Source organism: Danio rerio, chromosome 8 (genome assembly GCF_052040795.2).
Source record: "Danio rerio strain M-AB ecotype USA chromosome 8, GRCz13ab, whole genome shotgun sequence".
Lineage (NCBI taxonomy): Eukaryota > Metazoa > Chordata > Actinopteri > Cypriniformes > Danionidae > Danio > Danio rerio.
In genome coordinates this window covers 10,534,150-10,545,529 of record NC_141028.1, presented here as the reverse complement: position 1 = coordinate 10,545,529, position 11,380 = coordinate 10,534,150, and the positions used below count along the sequence as shown (strand labels likewise).

Here is an 11,380-nt window from a genome sequence, read left to right as displayed (position 1 = left end):
ACGAAGCGGATGCCCTTCTAGCCGCAACCCAGTATTGGGAAACACCCATACACTACGGCCAATTTAGTTGATTTAATTTACTTATACCGCATGTCTTTGTACTGTGGGGGAAACCGGAGCACCCAGAGAAAACCCACATGAACACTGGGAGAACATGCAAACTCCACACAGAAATGCCAACATGCTCAGTTCGGACTCAAACTAGCGACCTTCTTGCTGTGAGGCGATAGTGCTAACCACTGAGCCACCGTGCCACCCAAAATGGAAGACTGTAGTTGTGAAATAAAACTATTTTAAAATGAAAATGCCCACTTCAAGAAACTTCACACCAGTTCATTCGAGTCTCACAAATCCTGTCAAGAACTTAATAGTTAAATCAGCATAAATATAAAGGTTTTACTTCAAAATACATTTTAACTCAAGTCGCGAAAACATCCGAAAGCCTCTTTTGTTTCTGGACAGGTTTTGAGAGACTCCTCTGTGTTATTACGTTAGATATTACACTGTACTGTAGGTTTAAGTGCTCCTGTCACACATAGCGATATACATCTGTCATTCTGAGATATAAACTGCCTACATTATCGTCTGAATAAAGCAGTCACTTAACAGGAAGTGCAACTGAAAAAGCATTTTCTGTATGATCTCTATGCAGTGCGCACAAAATAAATCACAACACTGTCAACAGCTGAATATGCACTTTCCCCATCGCCGGAAAAAGGATCTACGCATCCTTTCATTCAGAGGTAAAACAAGGTAAATGGAAGCCTAAACCTCGACTTATTGGTCATCGTTTATTTATATCAAAAGAGCTGTAATACAATTATATATATATTGACTCTATTATTAACAAAATAAAATGAAAGCTTGCCCCAGTTTCCCAGCGTTTGATCCAAAGTGATCAAAGACATCGTTTATTCTTACAATACAAAAATACTGTACAAAGAGGTGCCTTAAAAATCACATAAAGAGCTCTATCCAGAAAGCACTTTGCTCAAATATTCTCATTGCTCCAGAGAGTTCGTAATAAATTGCACGCAATTAGTCTGGGAAAAAAAACGTACTATGTGTTTTCCTGCCTTTTTACAAATAAAAATAAGAGAGAAGTCATTCTCACAGGAAAACAGGCCTCTGTTTGTGTCCTGCAACAGAGGGGGTTTTCCCAAACGCAAAGAAAATATCAAGAGAAATTAATGAAAATAAAATCGGAAGATCTTTAGAAGCCGCTCATGAGACTTATAATCGTTAGCATCTGCTGATTATGAAAATAAATAGTTCACGAGTGAGTGGACAGATAGCGATTTCTATGTTTCAAGCCTCCACCCACCATTATTTGTGTTAGTTTGTCTTCAACAAGATCTCAGAAATCCGAACAATTTCTGATCATGACATCCCTGATATGAGAAACACCATTCCTGCTAATATTCGTGATGCTAACCAGCGTGCGGCTTCGCTGGTCGGCTCCCCCAGTGTGAACAGCAGCTCAGCCAGCTCAGAAACAGCAAGCTTAGAAAAACAATTAAATAAAATAAACGCGTGGGTGATGACGAACCGCAAACCTCCACATTCCCATTCATCCTCGCTGAAGCGATGCAGATAAATCAGTGCGATCCGCCGCCGCAACCAGCCAAACCCGTTTCATGAAGGAATCCCATGATGCTCGAGCACCAGCCTGAGAGAGACAGAGAGAGAGTGGCCTCTGTGGGAGCCAGATGTTCAAGTTTCTGGAGATTAGATGGAAGTGATAAGAGCTAGAAAGAATGAAGTGAGGCTGGAAAGCAGCAGAGATCAGTCCGTCTCCATGCTGACGCAGGCCGAAGCTCCGTCTGCGCTGTCGTTGGTCTGGGAGGAGATGTGGTTCTCAGGCTGGGTGGAGCAGGGCACGGGCGGAGGGACGCTAGGCTGTCGGATCTTGTCTTGGCGCTGGTAGAACAGGAGGTAGGCGGCGCTTGTCTACAGAAAATACAGGGATATCGTAAATGCCTCGAAAATACGGTAATGTTGTGAAATACGGTCACACTTTACAGTGTTGCATCAGTTAATGCCTTTACTAACATAAACAAACAATGAACATAGGCAACGCTGCTCCAAGTGAATAAATAAGATAATAGTATTACAATTAAAAAATATTTTACTGACTTTTACTGGCGATATTAGCCCCTTTCACACTGTGATAGCGGTAAATATCTGGAAAATTCCGGAACGACTTTACCGATAAATTCAAAAAAGCGCTGTTCACACAGGCGAGGACGTTACGGAATTTTCCCGGCAAAGAGCATTCACACATCCATTCCAAAATACCAGTAATTCTGACATCATTCACCACAAATGAGCTTTAAACGGCTATGCTTGTATTTGGAAACATTTGACTACATCACAAACTCTGTGGATGATCAGTATTGTGAACAACTTCGATAAAAACATATAGAGAAACATTTTCGCATGTCGAGATGTACATGATATGTGTGTGCTGGCGCTCATAGACTGTTATAGGCACACGCAAAGCTTGAAGGTAAACAAACAACAGCTTATCATAAGCATCTTATCGATAATTATTTACACAGTTGGCATAAAGATGAACATATAAACGTTATCTGACTAATTTCTAGCAGCTAAATGCATCTGGAAAAATATTCAAAGGCTTTTATTCTCAAACCGTGCCGACGTGAATGCGTCTGACTGTTCTGATTGGCTAAAGCAGACGTCTCACGTCAGCACGTTCTAGACGTGCACGCGCTCTTTCCAGCAATCTTCCTTCTGCATTCACACAGCGCAGCATTCCGGCAAATTACCGGCAATGTTACAACTTCTCTTTCCGGAAAATAGCCAGAACGAATTTACCGGTATTTTCAAAAAGAGCCTGTTCACACATACACACCTTTCCGGAAAATTGCCAGTAATTTTTCAGAAAGGTATGTATGTGTGAAAGGGGCTATTGAGTCACTTATGCTGTGCAATACAGTTGAAGGCAAAATTATTATCTCTTTGATAATAAAAATCTTTGCAAAAAATGTTTTGGACCTGCGGACACGTGTTATTATGGAGACATGACACATGTCAATCAATTCAGTGGGCGGGAAAAACAGCACTCCTACACCACGTTGCCGTGAGCCTCAAAATCACTGGGATTTCAGTCCTATTTTAATGTCAGGAAATTTTTATAAAAGAGACTTGTTGGGTTTCTATCACTTCAATATGACAGTAAACAAACTATACCTACACACAGTTCTGTCCAAACAGCTTACAAAAGTTGATTTTCATGATAGGTGCCCTTAATATATTTAACTTCTGAATTTTTTTCAGTGCTGTCAAAATTAGTGCGTTAACGCATGCGATTAATTTGAAATATTTAACGAGTAAAAAAAAATTAACGCAATTAACGCAGTTGCAGGTTTTTTTTTTACTTTCTGTTTTGTGGACGTGAAATATGGATAAGACCAAGGAAGCACTTTTTGAATGCAAGTTTTTGAATAAAACAAATAATGACAGATCACTAGGCTATCCAGAGCGATCATGCGTGTTGATTCTGAAAGGAGTCGCTCCAGCGCGTTGTGTGTGTCTGTGTCAGGGGTTGAGTGAGCGACATAGTTGAGTAGGGGCGTGCGCGCGAGAATTACCTGAAGATCAGTGGGGGTGAGTTGTGAAAAAAAAATATTTTTCATTTTCCATATCTGTAATGTCTGTATTTTGGCATTTTTTTTGCAGTCCACTTAGAATCCAACTTGTAAATAATGTTTTTCTTTATTGGTATTGATTGTTTTAAAAATCAAATGTCATTAACATGCCTTTGTTTTTATTTCTGTAATAAATATGGCTGTCAAGCAGGATCTTGATGGTTTATTGTGGGTTTGTTGTTTACATGAGGAAATCTGTGTTACAAGTTAAACAAAAATTCTAATAAACAACTATATATTAAATTTAAATAGTTTTTTTTCTTGCGTTTACATTAATTTGACATTTGAATACACAAAATGACAAGTTTCAGTCTTTAAAATGTGATTAATTTTAATTAATCACGATTAATTTAAAAAAGTGCAATTAATTAGTTAATTTTTTAATCAATTGACAGCACTAATTTTTTTAAATAATAATTTAATTACTCACTCAAAATGTGGCTGGACAGCATATGATAATAATCTGACAGCCACCATAAGTCTATTATTTAGAATTAACCAACTCTAGTATAATGATAAGGCCCTTTCCTTCTAAAAGACATGATTTTATACAGTTAAAAATTTTTTGGACCCAAATGACATCAAGTCCTTTCACAGGCAGGGAAACATAATGCGTTGAGGAAAAACAAACATTTGATTTTGTTTCTGAGAGAGTGCGGTGATGAATCATGCACAGCCAGACAAAATCAAAATTCACTTTCTCTATGTTGACAAATCAAAGCACAGAAAGGGTTATTAATCTCACCACGATTTGTTCTTCTCTTGCATAGGTCACCTTGCTGTCGTCAAAGTAATACCACTGGCCGTTGTCCTTGTTCCGGGCATAACTAGTATCTGGCGGAGAAAAATTACAATAGTGAATGACCAATTTAGTGAATCATTTATGGCATGCTGTTTTGAAATGAACACTAAGAGCTCTGAATCATACAGTGTCCGTCTCGGAGTCCGCCGTAGTGGTTGGACACAGAGATCAGGTCATATGGACAGGGAGGTTCAGTACTGTTCACTGTCTTCTTTAAGAGGAAACCTGAGAAATCCAAATCCCTGCAGACAGAGAATGAGAAGCAGAGCTGATCAACCAAGAGGAAAATATACAAGTATATGGGTGTGTTCACTCTTGTAGTTCAGTTTGTAAAAAAGAAAATTAAGCAACACTTAAGTTTGTAGTCCACATGAACTGGAAGCGGCAACCGAGAAAATAAAATATTAAATGAGAAAACAGTGGGCGTGGCTTGTTTTTTTTGTTTTTTTTTACTGCGAGCTGATTGGATGTAGTAAAGTAGGCTTTTCATTCAGAAATATCAGTAAAAAGGTTTCGGAAGAGTTATTACTCTTATAATATAATAAGTTATAAAGAGTTATTACAACCTAACAGACACATCCTCCTCACCATTTCTGTTTGTGGTCAAACTGACAGCTGGAGGGGCGGGGTTAAGTATGTTAGCCACGCCCAATACCTCAGACAGATGTAATCTGAGAATTTAACTGAAAACAAACAGTAAGTGCACTTTCAGATTTCTACTAAAGATTACAATAGCAAAGCATTTTTTTGAATGACATGAATGATGAATTGTTCACCACAAAACTAGCAATGTGAGCTGACCAAATCATATGGTTAGTTTTGATTTCATGTGTACTTTTAGTAACAATTCACACCATTTTCAGTGCTCAGCATATATGAGTGCACCCCTCACAAATCTCTCTTTTCATATTTTTAATAGGAAGCTCTACAATATTATATGTGTGCATATACATTAGATTAGTCAGTACTGAAGCCAAATCTGCAGCTTATCTAACAAAATAACTTATGATAACAGTCCATAAACTACAACACCCAAATTTATATGTTAGAGAAAAATATTAAATACAAATTTAAAAAAAGGAAAAGTCAAGAGAAACTTAAAATTGAAAAGTTTAGTTGAAATTTTGTGGGTTGTAATTTCATTTTTGCTTGAATTTAATTGTATTATCTTTCATTTTCTAAATATGTCTGCCTCCTCAATTATTATTCTATTAAATATATCTGTTTAATAAATCTGTTTTGTGTAAATGCACCAAAATACATTGCCTATATTCACTGAGAAATGGAGACTAATGTTCGTTTTCAAAATGTACTCAGTTATGCTGAGCACTGTATATAGCTTATAATAATAATCAATAATATAATAATAATAATAATAATATAGTTAATATAATAATAATACCTGCCTATTATTAAGATATTCACTGTTTATTAGCACTTATAAAGTAGAATCACATTTTACATCCCTCATCCTACCCATGACCTAAACCCAATTATAACCTTAGTTACTATTGAGGGGTCACGAAACACCAACACATTTTTTGAGCTGTTGACAGTCATATGTGTGTCCCACACTGCTATAAACACTATTAGGACATACATTTCACAAAACAGTGAAAATTGGTTAGTTTTGCGTTATTTCAAGCAAATTCGTTCTTTCGGTTTAAAACTATATTTTGAAGCTGCGTCACGGCGATTATATCCTTGCGTGTATTCCCGCGTGTAAAATGGCTGTCTGTACTGGTGAGTACAACGTGACGTCTTTGAGGTTTCAGCATTTATTCATGAAAAAGACTTTGTTCAAACCAATCAGCGCGCTCTATTGTGAATGAAGTGCAACTTCATTAATGTGCATGATAGCTTCGAAGACTGTTTTTACTTGTTACAGTGTTCAGACGACCAAATTAAGTGGAAGAACAAGAATTGTTTGGAGATAGGGGTCATCAGTGTTGCTTTTATAATTTGCTGCAATGAAGGTTTGTTTTCATTTTCCCGCTATGAGAGTGCAGCTGGACCCACGTGTGGATTACAGTGCACGTGACACGCAGCAGAAATGCGTTTGTAAGGAACATTTTTACCAGAGAGCTTTTCACATCTGAAAATGGTGAAATCCGGATTTGCCGCTCGTCTCCTTTAAAAAAAAAGACTTGTTTCCAGTTTGTGTTGATTGAAATGTCTCTACAGATTTGGTAAGTGAGCGATCAGTGTTCTTTGTTTATGTTTATTCAAAGGTAAAAGTTAGTTCGTATCGTCAGCAGTACCCTTTTAGTTTTTAAAGACAGACCTTAGTCAAAATTATTTATTTACTAAGTTTACAGTATGTTAATATCACTACAATGTTATGGACTTAAAGATCCAGTGCAAATGCTGCTCTCCGAGTGTAAACCATACCCATCAACCCTTCTGTTTTTCCCAGGAATCTCCCGTATTTTACAGTTCTATCCCGCTATCATTCCGTATTTCTCACATATTTTCAGTGTTTCTCTGAAGGGTGGCAAGAAACATTAAAGAGCCGATCATCCCTATATGTAACCCATACTGCCGGACCACAAGGGGCTCTTAAATATGATTCTGTTCCGTGCTTTCACTTTGTTTAGGCACTAAAAAACTTTGAAATAAACATAAAAATGGCGCGATTGCCCTTCCTTTTCATTACAGGTGCCGTCACCCCTCCTATGCAATCCTCAAAACATTCATATAATGATGCAGGACTGTCAGCTAACGCGCTCTATAGTGATAAACAGACGCTGTTTCCCAAAAGGATTTTGTACACGCAATTTGAAGTGGAGCGAAAATCTGGATTTTGGGTGCGTGTTTAAACAGACATATACACATAATTAATAATAATAATAATATCTAAAGATGTCGATCTTGGAGTTTATTTTTAAAAACCCAACTAATTTTTGTCTTAAATGAGCATAAAAAGTTAGGAAAGCAGTCAAATACCTTCATTAAATTGTTAGATGTGTGCATTTTTAAAGTGACACCTGTTATTTAATGTAATCAAACGAAAAAAAAATCGAGCATAAGAGATTCATTCGTTGCTCTTTAATCAGAATATGTAAGTTATACAGAGAAGAAACGGCTAATGAGATTTGATAGCTTGATTCTATTTCATTATAACAGGTATTCATTTTAATAAGCTGAACTGTTAGCTAATGTTTTTGCTGCTAATGTACATATTTATTTTTTCTTTTGTGAATAATAATAATAAAACATATTACTGACCATTAAACGGTTTATTTACAATGAAACAGCTCTAAATGAACATATTTAGTAATTAAAAATTTGGATTTTTAAAGGGGGGAGGATCCTTTATTATGGTGGGTATATCCCTTATATTCACTTCCCAATGCTGACAGGTATGGTGTAAACTTAATCAACCTTAATCAAACTATTACGGTCATGTATAATTTGTTGCATTTAGTGTCAGGATAGTCTATATACACACGGCTTTCTGATAAAATATTTTTCGAAAAACAAACATGACATGCACTTTAAGAAAAAAAAAGGTATATAAAGGGATAGTTCGCCCAAATCTGAAAATTCTGTTATCATTTTCTCACCCTTCAACCTGTTCAAGTTTCTTTCTTCTGCTGAACACAAAAGAAGTTATTTAGATTTTTTGTGGGAAACCTGTAACCATTGACTTCCACAGTATTAGTATCTTCAACTATGAAAGTTACTGGTTACTAACATTCTTCAAAATATCTTCTTTTGTGTTCGACAGAGTGAAGAAACTTATCAAGGTTTAGAACAACTTGAAGGTGAGTAAATGGTAAATATATTTTATTTTCGGGTGAACTTTCCCTTTAATGGCCTATTTTTCACCTGTATTAAACTGCTGTAAGCAACATTTTGTCTTTGACAAGGAAAAATGAGGATTCTATTACATGTATGGTGATATCTTATCTTTTATGCCAGTTTTCCAATCATTTAGATGCCAATGTTCCGGAGATTGGAGTTTATTTAGAATAAGTTTCAATTCCTCTGGTTGAGGTGCACCAAACCTGCCAATCGTGAACACAACTTAAAAATAAATCATAAAATAAATCACTGTTGATCTTACCGCAATGGGAACTCCACAATTGTGTCCAGTTTTTCTCGAGAGTATTTGGTGTAGGAGAATCGCTTTAAATGGATGATAAGAACCTCCGGCAAAGACCAGAGATCCAATTTCTTAGTGGCGAGCTGATGTCTTTTACATGTGGGACAATACCTGCATACCACAGAAAAGAAAAGTTACATGCGCAGAAGATTTAGTACATCACTAGAAATGATCAAAGTCTGGAATTTGTGATTACCAAGGGTTTTCCTCCTCCAGTGTCTCTACGGTGGTAAAGAGCTCTATACATTCTTGCAGCTGAACTGTTGTTTGCTGGTGAGGTACATCCATGCTTTGATGCTTTATATATTTCTGCAGAAATAAAGAAACAACACATGTTTGCAATAGAAAAGATACAGTTTGCACAGCTTGGACAGACAAGACAGAACATAGTCAATGAAGAATGGATTTTGATTTTAGTTTAATACTGGTTTAAAGAAAAGTTTGCGTATCATAAAAATTTAGACATCCACACAAGAACATTTTAGATATATTGTTTTTATATTTAACTTCTGCTTAAATGTTTTCTTTAATTTCTCTGATATTTTTAATTTTTGTCTCATTTGTAGGGCTAGACTGAATCTGTGGACATTTTTTGCTATTTCTGCAGAGAATTTTGGTAAAAGTCTGCAGATTTCTGCTGAATTATTTTGGGAGTATCATAACTAATACCTTAATATATGAAATAAAAAATAATATCTTTTGAACTTTTACTTAATGTTTAAAATGCAAATCCAATTAGATTCACTTTATTTGGTAAATAAAGCAAGTTTGTCATATAGATTCCGGGTGGGCCTAGTCATTTGCAATGCTTCAACTAATTTGAAGTCCTTTCCGTCATTGAGTTACAGGCTCGTATACCTTTATTTGCTTGTCTGATTTTCATATACTGTGCTATAAAAGTCTATAATGTTATGCTTCTTGTCATTTGGTTTATATGGCATATAATGCTTTAACAAAAGACATTTCAAATTTCTTACAGGAAAAATGAATGGAGGACATACTCCAAGATGCTTTTGAAAAACTCTATAAAACAATTATAAGTAATAAGTTCCATCATTTTTGTTTTCATATTCTTCATTAACTTTTTGTTTTGTTGTCATTTATATCAGTTTGTTTTTATGCATCTACAACTTCTTTTTTACTTTTCATTCTGTTTTTATTACTAAATTACTAAGTGTAATAGGCAAAATACATTTAATGGGTAGATTTTAGAGTATAGATTTTTCTTTAATGGCAAAAATCATTAGAATAATAAGTAAAGACGTTCCATCAAGTAAGTTTCCTACTGTAAATATGTCAAAACTAAATTTTTGATTAGTAATGTGATTTTCTAAAAACTTAATTTGAAGAACTTTAAGGGTGATTTTCTCAGTTTTTCACAACGAATGCTTAGATTTGATGGAGCAGATTTTTCTTTTATGCCAAACATCATTAGTATAATGAGTAAAGATGGCCCATGAAGACATTTTAAAAGTTTCACATTGTAAACATTTCAAAACTCAATTTTGATTAGAAATGTGCAGTTAAAAACTTAATTTAAAGAACTTTAAGGGAGGGTATCTCTGGCACAAATTGTCCTATCCTAACAAAGTATACATCAATAGAAAACATGTTTATTCATATTTTATATGCTGTCGAAATCCACTGAATAAACTTACACTTATGACTGGTTTTGTGGTCAGGATCACACAGTAACTATTACAAGCCTTTCTGGAGTTGCTGATAAGCTAATAAGGAAACTTACTTCAGTCCATAGGTCAACAGAGGACTAAAATATCCATTACAAAAAGCATAATAAAAGTGAAATGCTTTACACTTTCACTGCCATGGGTATCTTTAGCCACCCACCAGTAAGACCCATTAGCAATTCTATTCCTTAGCCTTCCCCTTACTCCTAAACTGGTGTCCCAATTCTCTTTAGCTTGAAGGTGTAGGGCCATGAGGAAGGGCTAGATTTTTCAGGACCACACTCAGAACCAAGGGGTATGAAAATTTCCCAGAATCCACCATCTACAATGGCAACATGGCTGCATATGCAAGTCAGGAGATGCAGAAATGCAGAAGCAGAAGTATTATATATTAATATAGTATTAATATATTAATATAGTATTAAATATTTTTGGCATTATTAAGAATTTTTACAACAAACAAGCTAATGTTTTAATACACTCACAACGGCATTCATGTATTACAGCCATGCTTATAAAAAATAATAATTTTTTTAAAATTTCGCTATCTATAATCCCTATAATAATAACTCCTCTATAGTAGACCCACAACATACTTTCACATCTGTCACTCGATGACACTGGAATGCCTTGTCAGAAAAGTCTAGTGGCTGGGAATGAGCTTTTTACAGTGTCTGCTATAAAGTTAATGTTGTTTTCTTGTGTTTACTTAAATGAATATGGCCATGGTGTAAATACACAGTACAGTTACGAGCTTATTTGCACATTATGGGCTCTATTTTGACGGTCCATGCACAAAACGGAAAGCGCAGGGCGCAAACGCATTCAGGGCGTGTCAGAATCCATATTTGGTAATTTAAGGACGGGGAAAATCCGCTTTGCGCCGTGGCGCACGGTCTAAAAGGGTTGAGTTTATTTTCTTAATGAGTTATAGGTGTGTTTTGAGAATAAACCAATCAGAGTCTCATCTCCCATTTCCTTTAAGAGCCTTGCGTCGTGCCATAAGCACATTCGCTATTTACATGACGTAAAGTAAGTGTAAGTGGAAAAACTGAGCATCTCACAAGCAAACAGTTAACAGTTTTTTTTTTTAACAGAAAACAGTTTAACA

At 35.7% G+C, this 11,380-nt stretch overlaps 2 protein-coding genes across 2 annotated transcripts in view; both read right to left on the bottom strand.

The window, feature by feature from the left end:
• grm6a (glutamate receptor, metabotropic 6a) overlaps positions 1-11,380 on the bottom strand; it is a 220,458-nt gene that overhangs the window by 31,798 nt on the left and 177,280 nt on the right. The window lies entirely within an intron of this gene.
• usp11 (ubiquitin specific peptidase 11) overlaps positions 874-11,380 on the bottom strand; it is a 39,839-nt gene continuing 29,332 nt past the window's right edge. Inside the window, exons 17-21 of the mRNA XM_087264232.1 lie at positions 8,778-8,890; positions 8,543-8,692; positions 4,600-4,715; positions 4,417-4,505; positions 874-1,950 (exon numbers count right to left, since the gene is read on the bottom strand). Coding sequence (XP_087120358.1) covers positions 1,786-1,950; positions 4,417-4,505; positions 4,600-4,715; positions 8,543-8,692; positions 8,778-8,890 — 633 coding nt within the window. The 3' untranslated portion in view covers positions 874-1,785. The remainder of the gene's footprint in view (positions 1,951-4,416; positions 4,506-4,599; positions 4,716-8,542; positions 8,693-8,777; positions 8,891-11,380) is intronic.